Source organism: Pipistrellus kuhlii, unplaced genomic scaffold (assembly GCF_014108245.1).
Source record: "Pipistrellus kuhlii isolate mPipKuh1 unplaced genomic scaffold, mPipKuh1.p scaffold_m20_p_15, whole genome shotgun sequence".
Classification (NCBI taxonomy): Eukaryota; Metazoa; Chordata; class Mammalia; order Chiroptera; family Vespertilionidae; genus Pipistrellus; species Pipistrellus kuhlii.
In genome coordinates, this window is record NW_023425460.1 from 47,300,604 (window position 1) to 47,319,511 (window position 18,908).

The 18,908-nt window shown below is 63.0% G+C and overlaps 1 protein-coding gene across 1 annotated transcript; it reads right to left on the reverse strand.

Moving 5' to 3' along the window:
* Positions 1–2,415: 2,415 nt before the first annotated feature.
* Positions 2,416–17,633, reverse strand: LOC118719051 (deleted in malignant brain tumors 1 protein-like; the record flags this gene model as incomplete). Its single annotated transcript, XM_045582225.1, has 15 exons — positions 2,416–2,671; positions 3,317–3,708; positions 5,013–5,197; positions 6,432–6,640; positions 7,560–7,710; positions 8,169–8,198; positions 8,877–8,903; positions 9,248–9,577; positions 9,967–10,014; positions 11,548–11,867; positions 14,070–14,406; positions 15,057–15,098; positions 15,888–15,914; positions 16,832–17,164; positions 17,592–17,633. Coding segments are annotated over 15 exons (2,729 nt in total), but the record flags the coding sequence as incomplete, so codon positions are not given.
* Between the last annotated feature and the right edge of the window lie 1,275 nt (positions 17,634–18,908).

Sequence of the window (18,908 nt, forward strand, 5' to 3'; positions counted from 1 at the left end):
CCAGCCGTGAATTACTGATGTGAGAGAGAGAGAGTGAGAGGGAGGGAGAGAGGGAGGGGGAAGGAGAGAGAGAGGAACGTCGGCCCACTGCTCCCCTCTGTTGTGTGTTGGTTGGTTAATTCCTGCTCGTGCCTGACCCTGAGGGACCACAAACCCTGAGGGACCGCAGACCCTGAGGGACCGCTGACCCTGAGGGACCGCTGACCCTGAGGGACCGCAGACCCTGAGGACCGCAGGCCCTGGTGTCTGGGTGATGCTCCAGCCACCTGAGCTGCCGGCCAGCGTGGCCGTCACGTCTCAGTGGGAGAAGCTGTGGCCACACTGCCAAGGGGACGGACACAGGGAGGTGGGCCAGGGTCCGGTCATCGCAGTCGCTCAGAGCCCTGGAGCCCGGCCCGCCTCCCCCCAGAGGGGCCCCTTCTCCCCGAAATCACGGGACTCCCCCTGCCCTCAGGAGGAGAACGCGGGCAAAGCTGGGGACCCCGTCAGCCTCAGAGGAAGCCGGGCACTCAGCTGGCGCCTGCTGCTCTGGCCGTCGGGCTGGGGCGGGGGTGGGGGGGAACATGCGCGTTCCCAGGCAGGACGGGAGCTCGGTTCTTCCCTCCCTCACAGCAGCCCCGGGCTGGCCTCTCCCCCATTTGGGCAGATTCACTGCCTTTTTGGAAAGCGCCTGGTCCTTGTTTCCTCCCAGGTCCCGGGGCCACCTGTCCCTCCGTCCCCCCCGGAGCCACAGGCAGGCCGGCTGTGCCTCCTCTGGGTCTAACAGCGTCTCAGACTGGGGCTGGGAGGCTGGGGGGGGGGTGCCCCCTCCTGGGCCCCGAGGGCCTGGGGCACCAGGCGAGGGCACAGCCCCCTGCAGGCATGGCCACTCCCAACTGCCCTCCACTGCAGGCCTGGTCACTTCCAACTGCCCTCCACTGCAGGCCTGGTCACTTCCAACTGCCCTCCTCTGCAGGCCTGGTCACTCCCAACTGCCCTCCTCTGCAGGCCTGGTCACTCCCAACTGCCCTCCACTGCAGGCCTGGTCACTTCCAACTGCCCTCCTCTGCAGGCCTGGTCACTTCCAACTGCCCTCCTCTCCAAGCATGGTCACTCCCAACTGCCCTCCTCTGCAGGCCTGGTCCCCCCCAACTGCCCACAACTGCCCTCCCTGCCAGCCATCTTGTGGCAGCCATCTTTGGCAACGTGGGGGCAGCCATCTTGTGTCTTGGCGTGGCAATTTGCATACAGTATTGCTCTTTCATTAGATAGGATAGTCTTACAGATATCTCCCAGCTTCCCCCTCCCCCCCCCCCATGGCCGTGCCCATGGCTCTGCCCATCGGTCAGCGGGTTCTCTGGTTTATCTCTTATTGTCCAGCCCCCCCCCCCTCCCCCTTAGCTCAGTCTGCAGGGATCCAGGGTCTCAGGGGAGCCACCACAGGACCAGACAACACGTGCTGTGAAAATGCCCTTTATTCAGCTGTCCATGCCACAGCCGGGCAGGGGCGGCCTGGGGGCGGGCTCTAAACGGCCAGGCAGGCCGTCCCCTGGGGAGGGCTGGCCGAGGGAAGGGTGGTTCACGGCTGCCCCGAGGGTCCCGGACACGCGCCTGCCTGCCTGACCCTCAGTCCCGGCACCCAGCCCCCGATTTCCCACCCCCACCACAGCCACCCGCCATGTGCCTGGCAGAGCGGGCAGAGTCTCCTGGCATGAGGCTCGGGCACCCGGTGCTTCCTGTCCCCTGTGCATTCCGAGGTCACACGGCAGCATCAGAGCGGCCGAGGGCCGAGGGCCGAGGGCCGAGGGGGGTGGCGCCCGCTGTGGCCGGCGGGTGGGGGCGGAGAGATGTCGGTCAGGACGAGCCAGCGGAGACCGGGCACGGGTGGGATGGTGGTGTGGGCACGGCGATGCTGTCAGAGCGACTTGTCTGGGGGGAGGAAGAGGAGTGACGTGGGGAGGTGGCTCGGTGAATACAGCATCAGCCTTCGGGCTGAAGGCTCCCAGGTTCGAGTCCGGTCAACGGCACACGCTCAGGTGGCGGGCTCGATTCCCAGGGTGGGGCGTGCAGGAGGCAGCTGGTCCATGATTCTCTCTCATCATGGATGTTTCTCTCGCTCCCTCTCCTTTCCTCTTGAAATCAATAAAAATGTACATTTTTTAAAAAGTTTCAAGTGGCCCTTGGCAGAAGGAAGCCTCCCCGCCTGCTCAGGCCGGACCCCACCTGTGACCCCCTGGGAGGCAGGCGGCCGGGGGGCTAGTTGCGCTCTGTACCGCCCCCCGCAGCCCAGCAGCCCGGCCCGCAGCCATGCCCACCGCCCGGCGGAGCTGACCCCACAGACGTGTCCGGGACCCCCGCGTCCCCCGGCGGGTGGGGGTGGGGGAAGGAGGGGGGGATGTCGAGGGCGACCACCTACCCAGGCTCCTGCTGTCCCGGCTACGGCTCCTGCAGCCGGACGGGGCCCAGGACCACGTCCACCTGCTCCTGGAAGGCGCCCAGGTCCCGCCGTGGCCGGGGCCGGGGCTGGCAGCCGCCGTGGCAGCGGGAGGCGGGGTCGTGGGCCCGGCACACCAGCACCTTGCAGTGCAGGTACACGGCCGGGAGGCGGCGCAGGAAGTGGAAGGAGCGGAACCGGAAGCGGGCGAGGCCGGCTGGCGCGGGGAGGGTCTGGTAGGTGTCGTCCCTCACGCACCTGCGAGGAGAGGGCCCGTCAGCGCGCAGGGGCCCGGCCGGCCGACTGGGATGCGCCTGGCGTGGGATTGGACCGCCCACGCCTCCTGTGCCCCCCACCTGGCCCCCTGCCGCCCCCCTCTCACCCCCACCTTCTCCCGTCCCCTCGCACGTCTGCCTGGAGCGTAGGACGGTGAGAACGTCCATTCTCAGCTGATTTGGGGCGTCAAGGGGCACCCTTGGCCACGCCCACTGAGGACCGCCCGCTGGATCCTCTCTGCCCGAACCCCACCTCCGCGCTCACTCATCCCCCCAACGGCCCCTATGTGGGCGTCCTCCTGCTCCCGTGGTGGGTGCACACTGGCTTGAGGGGTGCCACTGCCCCCCAGAAGGTGCAGCTGGCGTCTGGCATCTCCTCTCGATCTGCTTCCACCTGGAGGCTTTCCCGCCACGCCCGCGCCCTGTGACGCAGGGCCTGCCCGGAGCTCCCCACCCGGGGCCTCACCCCGTGGACGGTCCCCTGGCCCGGTGGCCTGGGGGAGCCATGCCACGCGCCAGGCGCCCCCTCCTGACCGGAGCGGAGCCCCGACGGGCTCTGCGGAGCTCCCGGGCCCGAGGCCGTGGCTCCCGCCCGCGGCAGGCTCTCGCACGCAAGGGCGCGGCTTACCCGCTCCGGATGAGGTCGTAGGTCACGGAGGCCCAGTCGTCGGCGGAGGGCGATGCCACGCAGGTGTCCACGAACAGGGCCATGGCGGCAGCGCCGCGGACCTCGGCCTGGACGTACAGGTCCTGGCTCAGGCCCACGAAGTAGGGGTGCGAGGTCACGGGGTAGGCGAAGGCGGGCGACGTGTAGAAGGACATGTTGACGGCGAAGTGGCCGTACTGCACTTCCTGGACCGCGGTGTTGTCGTGGGCGACGTACATGAGGTCCACCCAGGTGTCCCGCAGCATCCGGCAGCTCACGTGGAGGTGCAGGCTGGGCCGCCGCTGGATGAGGCCGCTGGCCGCGGGGCGGGCCGCTTGCAGGGTGTTGGCGTAGGTGATGGTGTCGTTGTCCAGCTGCGGGGGAGGCGGGAGAGGGGTCAGGCGGACGCCCTGCGGGGGCATCTCACTGCCACTCTCATCAGAGTCCGGAGTAAGGGACTCCGAGTGCTTCACAACCCGCCCAGGCCCAGCCGGGTGGCTCAGGGGTGAGCGTCGACCTAGGAACCGGGAGCTCACGGTTCGATTCCCAGTGAGGGCACAGGCCCGGGTTGTAGGCTCCATCCGCAGTGGGGGGCGTGGAGGAGGCAGCCGGTCCATGACTCTCTCTCTCATTGTGGATGATTCTCTCTCTCTTTCTCCTTCTCCCTTCCTCTTTGAAATTAATTCAAACATATTAAAAAAATAAAAGCCAGGTGGCAGCCAGTTTCTGGGAAAGAACTTTCTGAGCTCAGACGGACAGCTGGGTTGGCATGGCGACAGGAGCACTTCCTGTCCCTCCTGCACCGCAGGCTCTTTCTGACCGGGGCTCCCAGCATGCAGCACGCTCTCGGGGTGTCGGTCTCGGGTCCCGGTGCTGTGCCCGCCGCCTGGTCAGGGGGATGTTTCTGGGGACCAGGCCTGTGAGCTCTCAGACAGGCCGCCTCCTCCCAGGGTGGCCGGTCTGGAGCAGCCGGCAGCATCGTGAGTATCCAGACAATGGCAGGGGTGGGACAGACGCCGAGCAGAGCACGGGGGAGGGGGGGTGGTAAGGAGGGAGGGGAAGGGTCGCTGCCCAATACCCCGACCGGCCCAGAGGAGCAGGTGAACGGGCCCCGGAGGCCCCAGCGAGGCGAGAGGGAAGCGGTCCCCTTCCCAGAGGCTCCGAGGGTCAGAGGCCATGGGCTTGCCGGGTCGCAGTTCCCAGGCCGGGAGAGGGGGGGCGCTTATGCAAGGAAGAGCCCCAAACAAATGCCATCACGGCTTCCATGGGGACCCTGATCGGTGAGGCCGCCTGGCACCTCACAGGAGGAAGATGGGGTGTGCCTGCCCCCCCTCCCCTAACGGGCCCAGCCCCGAGCCCCACCCCGAGCCCCACCCCGAGCCCCACCCCGAGCCCTGGGGGCTTCAGGCCCCTGAAGCCCTGGCGGCGGCCGTGGTTGGGACGATGGACGAGCCTGGCAGCCTGCCGGGCGCCTCCGCTGGACAGTGGGGATACCGCCCGCCGCCGCCTCCCTGTGGAGGGGTGCTGTGGTTTGGAAGCGGCGAGGGGCACGGGCGCCTTCACCCGATCATGTTCCGGTTTTCCGGACTCAACCCCGTCCCCCGGCCCCAGGATCCGGGCCCCGCGGGGGCGTCGCGGGGAGGATCGGGCCCCGTGGGGGCGCGGGAGGGCGGCTCACCTGCTGGACGGTGCCGCAGCCCGCGTACGGGATGGTGAAGGTCACCTGGCTCGCCGTGACCCGGGCCTGGCACTGCTGCACACCCTCCCAGCGGGGGATGACCAGGTCGCTGGCCGAGAAGCCCAGGTCCTGCAGGTAGCTCAGGCTCACGTTGGCCTGCATCCGGTCCGGCAGGCACAGCAGCTCTGGGGGTGAGGGCAGAGGCTCAGCGCGCGCCCCAAACCTGCCGGGGGCTGCCCCCCTTGTGCCCCCGAGGGGCTGACAAAGGTGGTCCCCATTAGGGCATGCCCCCACCCCAGCTGCCCTGTGTGCCCGGATGGAGAAATGGAGGCAGGTCCTGGCTGCTGGGGCCCAGTGAGTAGAGCGTCAACCCATGGACTGAAGGTCTCGGGTTCGAATCCAGTCAAGGGCAAGTTCCTCGGTGGCTGGCTTGATCCCCGGCCTCACGGAGGCAACCGATGTGTCTCTCTCACGTGGATGTTTCTCTCTCTGTCTCCCCCTCCCCCTCTCTAAACATCCATGGACGATGTCCTCCGAGGAGGAAAACAAAAGCAAAGGACACGGAGGCCGGTGTGGGAGGAGGTGTCCGGCCAGTCAGGGACGCGCAGCGTGGGGACGCTGTGGAACAGGGGCCGGGGGCCAGGGAGCCGGCAGGGCTCAAAGTCCCGACGGAAAAGGGCTGGGACAGCACCTGCCCGCCGGTCACTGTCCGTCCGTCCCCTGCAACCTCCGCTCGAGGCCACCGGCCTCTGCTGGGCCCGGCGCAGCGACCAGGGCTCCCGGCAGCAGGTCTCAGGACACAGCCCGGGACCCCTCACCTGGGTGGTCACAGGCCCCCCCCGGCCACCTCCCCCCGGGCACGGCGTCCACTCAGCTCATCCTCTTGCACCCGCCCTGACCACAGTGCGGCGGGCACTGCCCACCCCAGTTCTGGCCCTGGCCCGCGTGTCTGGGCAGCCAGAGTCCCCAGACCCAGGGCCCCTGGTCCCTTCCAGCGGCAGATCCGGCCCGGGGACCTGCCGGGTGGCTCTGGTCTGCCGTCTGGCCACTGAGGATGCCGGGGGAGGAGGACGTAGGGGTGCTGCGGTCATAGGGGAGGAGCTGGGACGTAGGGGTGCTGTGGTTATAGGGGAGGAGGACGTAGGGGTGCTGTGGTTGGAGGGGAGGAAGACGTAGGGGTGCTGTGGTTATAGGGGAGGAGCTGGGACGTAGGGGTGCTGTGGTTATAGGGGAGGAGGACGTAGGGGTGCTGTGGTTATAGGGGAGGAGCTGGGACGTAGGGGTGCTGTGGTTGGAGGGAGGAGCTGGGACGTAGGGGTGCTGTGGTTGGAGGGGAGGAGCCGGGATGTAGGGGTGCTGTGGTTGGAGAGGAGGAGGACGTAGGGGTGCTGTGGTTGGAGGGGAGGAGCCGGGACTCACGGGTGCTGTGGTTGGACGGGCGGGAGTAGTAGTCGGCCTGGAAGCCTCTGCTGGTGACGCTGCCGTCGCTGACGAAGCGGACGGACAGGAAGTTGGAGGAGGACGTGAAGGAGTCCCTGGAGCCGTGGCAGACGCGGCCGAGGAGCGGGGCGCTGAGGGCAGGGCCGTCGAACACCTGGATGTAGTCGTAGTTGCAGTTGCTCTCCAGCCTGCGGACAGGGGCCCGGCCTGTTAGAAAGCTGGTCTGTTAACCCTGACCTGAGAGCATTTCCCATTGGCCTTCAGGGAGAGCAGGAGGGAGGGCATGGGACAGAGAGAAGCATCGGTGTGACAGACACACAGATGGGCTGCCTTCCACACGCACCCCGACCTGTGACCCTTCGGTCTGAGGGCTGACACTCTACCCACTGAGCCAACCAGGCCAGGGCTTATCTCTCTATTTTTAAAATATATATATGTTTTATTGATTTTTTACAGAGAGTAAGAGAGAGGGATAGAGAGTTAGAAACATCGATGAGAGAGAATCATCAATCAGCTGCCTCTTGCACACCTCCCTACTGGGGATGCGCCCACAACCAAGGTACATGCCCTTGACCGGAATCGAACCTGGGACCTTTCAGTCCGCAGGCCGATGCTCTCTATCCACTGAGCCAAACTGGTTTCAGCCCATCCTCTATTTTTTTAAGATATGTTTTTATTGATCTCAGAGAGGAAGGAGGGAGAGGGGAAGAGAGAGAAACATCCATGATGAGAGAGAATCATGGATCGGCTGCCTCCTGCACGCCCCCTGCTGGGGATGGAGCCCACATCTCGGGTGTGTGCCCTGACTGGGACTCAAACCATGACCTCCTGGGTCATAGGTGGACGCTAATCCCTGAGCCACACCGGCCGGCTCATCCCTCTCTTTCGGCTGAGGACAGGCGAGTGATGATATGGCCACACTGGGCAGTAGTGACCACACTGACCAAAGCCAAGGCCCTGCCCTGGCCCCACTGCCTCGGCTGCCCCACAGGCAGAACGCCAGCGAGCAGCCTCTCTCCCACGGCGCCTGCTCTGTCCCTCCTCCCCCACGCCCCCGAGGCCCCCCGAGGCCCCCCAGGCCCCGCGGCCGCCCTGCACCCCACTCACTGCACGTCTCTGAAGACCACGGTCACGCGGTGGTTGTTCTGGACCTCGATGTCCCACACGCACCGGGCGTTGTTGGGGTAGCCCGCGGGGAAGGACGGGCTGGTGAAGTGCCCCGAGGGCCGTGACAGGAAGCCCCCGCAGACTGCCGCGGCTGCCGGGACAGACGCAGACGCCCGTGACCCAGAGCACACGGCCCCTCACCGCGCGGGGACGGGGGAGTTTACTTTTTATTATCTTTCAGTTTTTATATTTATTGATTTTGAGAGGGAGGAAGAGGGAGAGAGAGATAGAAACATCCATGATGAGAGAGAATCATGGACCGGCTGCCTCCTGCACGTTCCCTACTGGGGATCGAGCCCACAACCCGGGCCTGTGCCCTGAGCGGGAATCGAACCCTGACCTCCTGGTTCCTAGGTCAACAGTAATCACTGAACATGCTGGCCGGGCAAGAGAGGGGCATTTTTAGACAATTCCCAAGACAGAAACCCTACAGGAGGGGCCCCAGCTGGGCTGTCCCGGAGGCGGAGGGACAGGAGGGAAGCCATGCCTCGCCATTCCCGCTGTCTCGCCCAGGGTCGTGGTCACGGAGGGGAGGGCGCTGGGGCTTACCCGTTGGCCTGGTGCTGGTGTAGTGAGGCCCTGCGGACAGAGAGGAAAGATCATGGTCAGTCTCCTGCCGTCCTCAGTGCAACCGCTGAGCCCACGCTGTGGGCCACAGCGAGATGCTGGCCACAGGCCTCGCCCTCCGGAGCTCCCAGCCTGAGCTGGGAGGAGGTGGGAGCGGCTGGGAGAGGCCAGTGGGGGGAAAGGAGACACATGTGATACTTCAAACAGTAGTTTAGATGTACACACACACACACACACACACACACACACACACCGGAAGCCACCCGGCTGGCAGGGGCCACGTGGAGAGCGCGTGTGCGCGTGCAGGAGGCATGCTGTGTGCCCGCAGGCGGGGGAGGGTGCCGGGGCGGGCGGGGGAGCTGGGGTGCAGGTGGACAGGCGGCACACTGTGGGCACCTCCACCATGGACGGTCGCGTGAAGGAACTGGTCAGCGGACGAACCTTAGAGGCTCTACCCAGCCCGTTTCTAGAACGGCCGCCGTCCGCTCGGGGTCCACCTGGACGGGCATTGGCCCCCGGCCGCCCCGGCCGGGCTCAGAGGGGCTCCCGGGCAGAGCGGGGACAGAGCATCCGGGGCACGCGGTGCGTCCCGTGCAAACCCGGAGCCTCAGGGAGAGATTCGGCGGGGAGCCCGCCGGCTCCTCCTGCACACGGAGCTGGACTCCTGGGAGCCGGGGCCGTGGCACTCACCTGGGGTGGTCGCGTTGCCTGGAGAACCTGCTAGAAAGAGAAGCACGGGGTCAGGCTCGGGGCCCAGGGTGAGTCGCAAAAGCCCCCCAGGACGAGGGCAGGGGGCTGCTGTGTCCCCTCGTGGCCTGAGAAATGCTGCGGGAAGCGGCCCACGGGACCGGCCTGGAAAGTGTAACCTCGGGGCTCTGCTCCCAAAAAGGAGGTTGGGGCGTTTCTTAATGCACATCGAGCCACTGTCTGCCTGAGGGCCGGCCTGGTGACAGCCACCCCAAACTCCCAGGAACCAGGCAGCTCTGGCCATGGGTTGAGGTGAGAAGAACTCTCCTGGTTGGCTGGGGTGAGAGGAACCCGGACTCCAAGACGGGACCCACCTGAGCAGATGACGCCCGCGTCCTCCCCGTGGTTGCAGTTGTGGGAGTTCCAGCCGCTGTGGGGGCAGCTCCACAGGTAGGACTCATGCCCCGAGCAGCTCACGTCGTCCAGCAGGATGGGCCCTGAGCCCTGCCCGAAATGGGCATTTCCTGGGGCCGACCTGGCCCAGCCACAGCCCAGCTGCCGGCACACCACGTTGGCGTCGTTGGTGTCCCAGCTGTCGTCACACACGGTGCCCCAGGAGCCTCGGTAGAGGACCTCCACGCGGCCCTGACACCGGTCACCGCCGTTCACCAGCCTCAGGGCCAGACCCGATTCGGTCCCGAACCCTGGAGGACGGCACAAGGACACCCCTCCATGTCTGTGCTGAACACCCGGCCCGAGGCAGGGTCCAGACTCAGGGCCAAGAACACACAGGAGAGGACAGAGCCTCACAGCCTGAGGCTGAGCCAGCACTGGGGTCTCAGCAGGTCCCAGGACGCTCCAGGGCTGACCCTGAGCCACGGGGGAGGAATCAGCTGAGCCTCCTCCCAGGAGCCATTGGAGACACATCATCAGCCAACCATGTGGGACAAGGACCTGGTCCGAGACCCTCCCCTGACCCCTCCCTCCAGGGACAAGGATGAGGATGGCCCATGTGGAGCCTCTTCCTGTCCCGTTCCATCCCGGCTGTGGCTCAGGGGCAGAGAAGGGCCCTGGAGGGGGAAGGGCCCTGTACCTGTTGTTGTTGCAGGAAAGGCAGTTGAGGGACGAAGTGTCGGTACAGCTGGAAGGAAATACAAAGTGAAGGCGGTGGTGAGACTCAGGAAAGGAGTCCTTCCCAAAGGAGAGGGAGGCAGTCCCCGTGACTTCCCCATGTGCCTCCTGCATTGCTCCCTGCCTGTCCACGGCCTCCTGCTCCCATGGGTCATTGGGGCCAAAGGCCTGTGAGAGACCACAGCATCCCTCCTCGTCTCTGACCGCCATGTTCCTCCCATCAGAAGACCTTTCCCATCTCTCCCGCATGAGCCAGGCACGCAGTGGTGGCTTAAGGCTTGGGCCTGACTCTGATACTGGGATAGAAAGAGTCAGGGCCTGGTGATTGAACCGGGAGGTAATCACATGTCCTGGTACCCAGAGGACCCTCATCACGTGTTCACTGTCTTCCCCAGCACTGTCTCTGCCTCATTGGGATGCACACGTGACCTTGCTGGCGCTCAGGGGTCCGGTGTGAGAGGAAGAGAGAAGCCAGAAGCCAGCTGTCCCTTCATTAGACAGCCAATGAGCATCAGAGCCCACTCTCCCACAATGCCCTCCTCAGCCTGGAGTTACGCGGCCAACTTCATGGAAGGAGAGGCACTTCCCTTGACCACTGATCACCCTCTCCCAGGTCGGCAGCCAAGTATCTGACGTGAACTCAGAAGGAGGATGGACAGATTAGATCTTTGGAATCCCCCCTCTAGTTAAGGAGATGAGGGCAAAAGTGTGGTCCCAAAGGGGTTCAAGGAGCCATGGGCCAGCTGGAGAGGCCCACCAGCAGTGGTGGGCAAGGAGAGGTCAACCAGGAGACGTGGCCGAGACTCAACTGGCTAGGATGTGGGGGCTGAGCCGCTGGGGGAAGAAAAGAATAGTCAGACACCAAGCTCCCAGGTACCCAGCTGAGATCCAATGTTGATGACCCTCAGCTTCCACACACAGAGCTGACAATGTGCACATGGCCTCGGGACTGACAGAACTCTGACACTGGGATGCTCCCAGTCCTTCTGAAGCAATGCCCTCTTTCCTCTGCCATCGACTGCCTTCCTTGAGCCCAATGACTTCAGTCCAGTGTAAGGAAGCCAGGGTAATGCTGGGACAGGCCACCAGGACTCTGGTGTTGACCCCAGAGAACAAGCAGAGAATGACCCCACCAAATGAGCCAACAGATGTGCACACCAACCATTCAGCCTTGACCCATTCTGATATTGAGAGGTTACACCCATTTCTGGAGTTTTCCATGTGGTCACAATGCCCCATCCCCAAGGCCCTCACAGGTTCCTTCCTTTCATGGCCACCTGCCATCTCCCACCTCACCTGCTCCCTCCCCCCTCTCTGTCCTTCCCAGAGGACCTCTGTGCTCTCAGGATGTCCCCTCAATGTCACCATCTTTGAGCCCCCAGGTGCCACTGTCCTCACAGAGGGAGGAGCTTCTCAATCCCCACACCAGGGACGGGCTGCCATGAAGGGAGCCCCAGACCCCTCCAGGGGGCAGTGAGCTGGCTCCAGGGGCAGTTCCCAGCAGCCTCAGCCCAGAAGGACCCCAGGGCTGGCAGACACACACCTGAGCAGATGACGCCCGCGTCCTCCCCGTGGTTGCAGTTGTGGGAGTTCCAGCCATTGTGGGGGCAGCTCCAAAGGTAGGACTCATGCCCTGAGCATTCGACGTTGTCCAGCAGGATGGGCCCTGAGCCCTGCCCGAACCGGGCACTTCCTGGGGCCGACCTGGCCCAGCCACAGCCCAGCTGCCGGCACACCACGTTGGCGTCGTTGGTGTCCCAGCTGTCGTCACACACGGTGCCCCAGGAGCCTCTGTAAAGGACCTCCACTCGGCCCTCACACCAGTCACTGCCGTTCACCAGCCTCAGGGCCAGACCCGATTCGGTCCCGAACCCTGGAGGACGGCACAAGGACACCCCTCCATGTCTGTGCTGAACACCCGGCCCGAGGCAGGGTCCAGACTCAGGGCCAAGAACACATAGGAGAGGACAGAGCCTCACAGCCTGAGGCTGAGCCAGCACTGGGATCTCAGCAAATCCCAGGACGCTCCAGGACTGACCCTGAGCAACGGGGGAGGAATCAGCTGAGCCTCCTCCCAGAAGCCACTGGAGACACATCATCAGCCAACCATGTGGGACAAGGACCTGGTCCGAAACCCTCCCCTGACCCCTCCCTCCAGGGACAAGGATGAGGATGGCCATGTGGAGCCTCTTCCTGTCACGTTCCATCCCGGCTGTGGCTCAGGGGCAGAGAAGGGCCCTGGAGGGGGAAGGGCCCTGTACCTGTTGTTGTTGCAGGAAAGGCAGTTGAGGGACGAAGTGTCGGTACAGCTGGAAGGAAAACAAAGTGAAGGCGGTGGTGAGACTCAGGAAAGGAGTCCTTCCCAAAGGAGAGGGAGGCAGTCCCTGTGACTTCCCCATGTGCCTCCTGCACATGCTCCCTGCCTGTCCACAGCTTCCCGCTCTCATGGATCATCGGGACCAAAGGCCTGTGAGAGACCACAGCATCCCTCCTCGTCTCTGACCGCCATGTTCCTCCCATCAGAAGACCTTTCCCATCTCTCCCGCATGAGCCAGGCATGCACTGGTGGATTGAGGCTTGGGCCTGACTCTGAAACTGGAATAGAAAGAGTCACGGCCTGGTGATTGAACCGGGAGACAATCACATGACCTGGAACCCAGAGGACCCTCATCACGTGTTCACTGTCTTCCCCAGCACTGTCTGCCTCGTTGGGATGCACATGTGACCACGCTGGCGCTCAGGGGTCCGGTGTGAGAGGAAGAGAGAAGCCAGCTGTCCCTTCATTAGAAAGCCAGTGAGCATCAGAGCCCACTCTCCCACAATGCCCTCCTCAGCCTGGAGTCTCGGGGCCACCTTCATGGAAGGAGAGGCACTTCTCTATCCAACAACCGCTCTCCCCCGGGCCCGCCACCAAATATCTGTTGGGAACTCAAGAGGATGGACAGACGGGGTCTTTGGAATCCCCTCTCTAGTTAAGTAGACAGAGGGCAAAAGTGTGGTGCACATGGGGTTCAATGAGCTATGGGTCACCTAGACAGGGCCAACTGGCAGCAGTGTGCAGGGAGAGGGACATCCCAAGAGAGGTTTTCAGGACTCAATGGCAAGTATATGGAGTGCTGAGTAGCTGAGGGAAGGAAAGGAGAGGTAAACAGCAAGTTCCCAGGTGCCCAGCACAGATCCAATGTTGATGATCCTCAGCATCCATACAGGGTGCTGACACTCTGCACATGGCCTCGGGGTGGACACAACGCTACCGCCCGGATCCTCCCATTCCTTCCGAAGCCACGCCTTCTATTCCCTGCCATCGGCTGCCCCCTGAGCCCGAGGACTTCAGTCCAGTGTATGGAAGCCAGGGTCATGCTGGGACAGGCCACCAGGGCTCTGGTGTTGACCCCAGAGAACAAGCAGAGAATGACCCCACCAAATGAGCCAATAGACGTGCACACCAACCACTCAGCCTTGACCCATTCTGATATTGAGAGGTTACACCCATTTCTGGAGTTTTCCATGTGGTCACAATGCCTCATCCCCAAGGCCCTCACAAGCTCCTTCCATTCATTGACCACCTGCCATCTCCCACCTCCCCTGCTTCCTCCCCCCTCTTTTTCCGTCACAGAGGACCTCTGTGCTCTCAGGATGTCCCCTCTGTGTGACCATCTTAGAGCCACCAGATGCCACCGTCCTCACAGTGGGGAGGTGCTTCTCAACCCCCACACCAAGGATGGGCTGCCCCGAAGGAAGCCCCAGACCCCCTTCAGGGGACAGTGAGCTGGCTCCGGGGGCATAAGGGGGGATCCACTCTGTGCCCAAGGAAGCTGCCTGCTGAGCATGAGCCCAGAGTTTATGCCCCTTCAAGCACTTTCCAGGCACAGACTTCATGGTGCTTGGCGCATAGACCGACCACACTGACGTGCAGTCTAGGCAGGTGCCCTAGCCCCTGGGTGACTGTTGCCCTGAGTCCCTCCAGTGCCTGGGGGACAGTGGGAGGCTCAGAGGGGTCGTGGTGTGGGGAGTGGGTGTGTTCTTAGCAAATGAGTCCAGAAGGACCCCAGGGCTGGCAGACATGTACCTGAGCAGATGACGCTCGCGTCCTCCCCGTGGTTGCAGTTGTGGGAGTTCCAGCCGCTGTGTGGGCAGCTCCACAGGTAGGACTCATGCCCTGAGCAGCCCACGTCGTCCAGCAGGATAGGCCCTGAGCCCTGCCCAAACCGGGCACTTCCTGGGGCCGACCTGGCCCAGCCACAGCCCAGCTGCCTGCACACCACGTTGGCGTCATTGGTGTCCCAGCTGTCGTCACACACGGTGCCCCAGGAGCCTCGGTAGAGGACCTCCACGCGGCCCTGACACCGGTCACCGCCGTTCACCAGCCTCAGGGCCAGACCCGTTTCGGTCCCGAACCCTGGAGGACGGCACAAGGACACCCCTCCACGTCTGTGCTGAGCTCCCGGCCCGAGGCAGGGTCCAGACTCAGGGGCTCCCTCAGGGCCACGCCCCAGGGCAGGCGTCAGCTTTCCACACGCCCAGGGGTTCATCGCCATCACGGGAAGGGAGCGGGCACATCCTGTGCTGCCAGGTCTAAGGATGCCCCAGGCAGGGAGCCCCAGGATTGCCATGGAGGTGAGCAGGACCGTCCCAGTCTGCCTCCTTGGCCACCCAGGGCAGAGCTCCATGAATCTGGGACAGAACAACGCCATGGCCCCTTTAGCCACTGATTTCCCTCCATGGTCCTGCCTGACGTGAGCCAAAGCAGCCCTGAGGCTGAGCCAGCACTGGGTCTCAGCAGGTCCCTGGATCCTCTAGGGATGACCCTGAGCCATGGGGAGGGTTTCGGTTTAGTCTCCTGCCATAAGGCCCTGGAGACAGGTCATCAGCCAACCATGTCAGGCAAGGACCTGTCAGAGACCCTCCCCTGCTCCCTCCCTCCAGGGACAAGGATGAGGATGGCCCATGTGGAGTCCCTTCCTGTCACGTTCCATCCCGGCTGTGAGTCAGGGGCAGAGATGGGCCCTGGGAGGGGGAAGGGTCCTGTACCTGTTGTTGCTGTTGTTGTTTCTGTTGTAGGAAAGGCAGTTGTGGATGTAGTTGTCCACACGTCTGGAAGACACAACAAAGAGAAGACCTTGGTGAGGCCTCGGGAAAGGAGTCCTTCCCTAAAATGGGCCGGTCCCCGTGACTTTGCCATGTGCCTCCTGCACGTGCCCCCTGCCTGTCCACAGCCTCCCACTCCCATGGGTCATTGGGGCCAAAGGCCTGTGAGAAACCACAGCACTCCTCCTCGTCTCTGACCTCCATGTTCCTCCCATCAGAAGACCTTTCCAATCTCTCCCGCATGAGCCAGGCATGCAGTGGTGGCTTGAGGCTTGGGCCTGACTCTGAAGCTGGGATAGAAAGAGTCACGGCCTGGTGACTGAACCGGGAGACAATCACATGACCTGGAACCCAGAGGACCCTCATCACGTGTTCACTGTCTTCCCCAGCACTGTCTCTGCCTCATTGGATGCACATGTGACCACGCTGGCCCTCAGGGGCCGGTGTGAGAGGAGGAGAGAAGGCTGAAGCATGCTGTCCTGTCATCAGAAAGCCAATGGACATCAGTGCCCACTCTCCCACAATGCCCTCCTCAGCCTGGAGTCATGGGGCCGCCTTCATGGAAGGGGAGGCACTTCTCTGACCATTGGCTGCTCTCCCCAGGGACAGCTGCCAAGTATCTGAGGGTAACTCAGAAGGATGGACTGACAGGGTCTTTGGAATCCCCACTCCAGTTAACAGAGGGCAAAGATCTGGTTTCAATGGGGTTCAAGGAGCCATGAGTCAGCTGGAGAGGGCCGACCTGCAGCGGAGGGCAGAGAGAACAACATCCCAGGAGACGTGGCAGGGACTCACCTGGCCAGGATGTGGAGGGCTGAGCCGCTGAGGGGAGAAAAGGACAGTCAGACACCAAACCCCCAGGTGCCCGGGTCCCAGGGTGATGACCCTCAGCTTCCCCTCATGGAGCTGACGCCGTGCACATGGCCTCGGGGTGGATACAGCAGTGATACCCCAAACTCCCAGTCCTTCCGAAGCCACGCCCTCTGTCCCCTGCCATCGGCTGCCCCCTGAGCCCGAGGACTTCAGTCCAGTGTAAGGAAGCCAGGGTCATGCTGGGACAAGCCCTCTGGTACCTAGTGTTGACCTCAGAGAATGACCCCACTTAATGGGTCAATGGATGTGCACACCAACCATTCAGCCTTGACCCATTCTGATATTGAGAGGAGTTTTCTGGAGTTTTCCATGGGGTCACAATGCCCCATCCCCAAGGCCCTCACAGGCTCCTTCCAATTCATTGGCCACATGCCATCTCCCGCCTCCCCTGCTTCCTTCCCCCTCTTTTTCCTTCACAGAGGACCTCTGTGCTCTCAGGATGTCCCCTCTCTGTCACCATCTTGGAGCCCCCAAGTGCCCCCATCCTCACAGAGGGAGGAGCTGCCCAACCCCCACACCAGGGACGACCTTCCCTGAAGGAAGCCCAGACCCCCTTCAGGGGACAGTGAGCTGGCTCCTGGGGCACAAGGGGTCTGCTCTCTGTGCTCATGAGGTGCCTGCTGAGCATGAGCCCGGAGCTCAGAGCGCTTGGAGCCCATTCCGGGCTCAGCTTTCAGGGTGCTGGGGGCATGGACCAACCACAGTGACATGGAGTCTGAGCACGTGCCCTAGCCCCTGGGAGCCCGCTGCCCTGCGTCCCTCCAGTGCCTGGGGGACATGGGAGGCTCAGATGGATCCTGGCGAGGGCAGTGGGTGTGATCTCAGCAGATCAGCCCAGAAGGACCCCAGGGCTGGCAGACACGCACCTGAGCAGATGACGCTCGCGTCCTCCCCGTGGTTGCAGTTGTGGGAGTTCCAGCCGCTGTGGGGGCAGCTCCACAGGTAGGACTCATGCCCCGAGCAGCTCACGTCGTCCAGCAGGATGGGCCCTGAGCCCTGCCCGAACCGGGCACTTCCTGGGGCCGACCTGGCCCAGCCACAGCCCAGCTGCCTGCACACCACGTTGGCGTCATTGGTGTCCCAGCTGTCGTCACACACGGTGCCCCAGGAGCCTCGGTAGAGGACCTCCACGCGGCCCTGACACCGGTCACCGCCGTTCACCAGCCTCAGGGCCAGACCCGATTCGGTCCCGAACCCTGGAGGACGGCACAAGGACACCCCTCCATGTCTGTGCTGAGCTCCCGGCCCGAGGCAGGGTCCAGACTCAGGGGCTCCCTCAGGGCCACGCCCCAGGGCAGGCGTCAGCTTTCCACACGCCCAGGGGTTCATCGCCATCCCAGGAAGGGAGCGGGCACATCCTGTGCTGCCAGGTCTAAGGATGCCCCAGGCAGGGAGCCCAGGATTGCCATGGAGGTGAGCAGGACCGTCCCAGTCTGCCTCCTTGGCCACCCAGGGCAGAGCTCCATGAATCTGGGACCCTCCCCTGCACCCTCCCTCCAGGGACAAGGATGAGGATGGCCCATGTGGAGTCCCTTCCTGTCACGTTCCATCCCGGCTGTGAGTCAGGGGCAGAGATGGGCCCTGGGATGGGGAAGGGTCCTTTACCTGTTGTTGCTGTTGTTGTTTCTGTTGTAGGAAAGGCAGCTGTGGATGTAGTTGTCCACACGTCTGGAAGACACAACAAAGAGAAGACTTTGGTGAGGCCTCGGGAAAGGAGTTCTTCCCTAAAATGGGCCAGTCCCCATGACTTTCCCATGTGCCTCCTGCACGTGCCCCCTGCCTGTCCACAGCCTCCCGCTCCCATGGATCATTGGGGCCAAAGGCCTGTGAGAGACCACAGCATCCCTCCTCGTCTCTGACCGCCATGTTCCTCCCATCAGAAGACCTTTCCCATCTCTCCCGCATGAGCCAAGCACACACTGGTGGATTGAGGCTTGGGCCTGACTCTGAAGCTGGGATAGAAAGAGTCAGGGCCTGGTGATTGAACTGGGAGGCAATCACATGTCCTGGTACCCAGAGGACCCTCATCACGTGTTCACTGCCATCAGCACTGTCTCAGCCACCTTAGGATGCACATGTGACCATACTGGCCCTCAGGGTGGCAGGTGTGAGAGGAGGAGAGAAGCCAGAAGCCTGCTGTCCCATCATCAGAAAGCAAATGAGCATCAATGCCCACTCTCCCACAATGCCCTACTCAGCCTGGAGTCACAGGGCCACCTTCATGGAAGTGCCACCTTCTCTGACCATCGGCCACTCTCCCCCAGGGATGACCGCCAACTATCTGATAGGAACTCAGATGAAGGATGGACAGACGGGGTCTTTGGAATCCCCCCGCTAGTTAAGGAGACAGTGGGCAAAAGTGTGGTCCCAATAGGGTTCAAGAAGTCATGGGTCAGCTAGGAAGGGCCAACCGGCAGATGTCGGCAGGGATAGGGACATGCCAGGAGAGGTGGCCAGGACTCACCATGCCAGGGTGTGGAAGACTGAGTAGCTGTTGGAATAAAAAGATAGTCAGACACAAAGCTCTCAGGTGCCCGGCCCAGATCCCAGGTTGATGACCCTCAGCTTCAACATACTGAACTGGCGCCGTGCACATGACCTCCGGTGGACACAACAGTTGTGCCCTGAACCTCGCAGTCCTTCCAAAGCCATGTCCTCTATCCCCTGCAATCGCCTGCCCCCCCTGAGTCTGAGGACTTCCTGTCCAGTGTATAGAAGTCAGGGTCATGCTGGAACAGGCCACCAGAACACTGTTAGTGTTGACCCAAGAGAATGAGTGCAGAATGACCCCACCAAATGGGTCAGCGGATGTGCACACCAACCATTCAGCCTTGACCCACTCTGATATTGAGACTTGACACCCATTTCTAGAGTTTTCCATGCGATCATAATGCCCATCTCCGAGGCCCTCATTGGCTCATTCCATTCATTGGCCACCTGCCA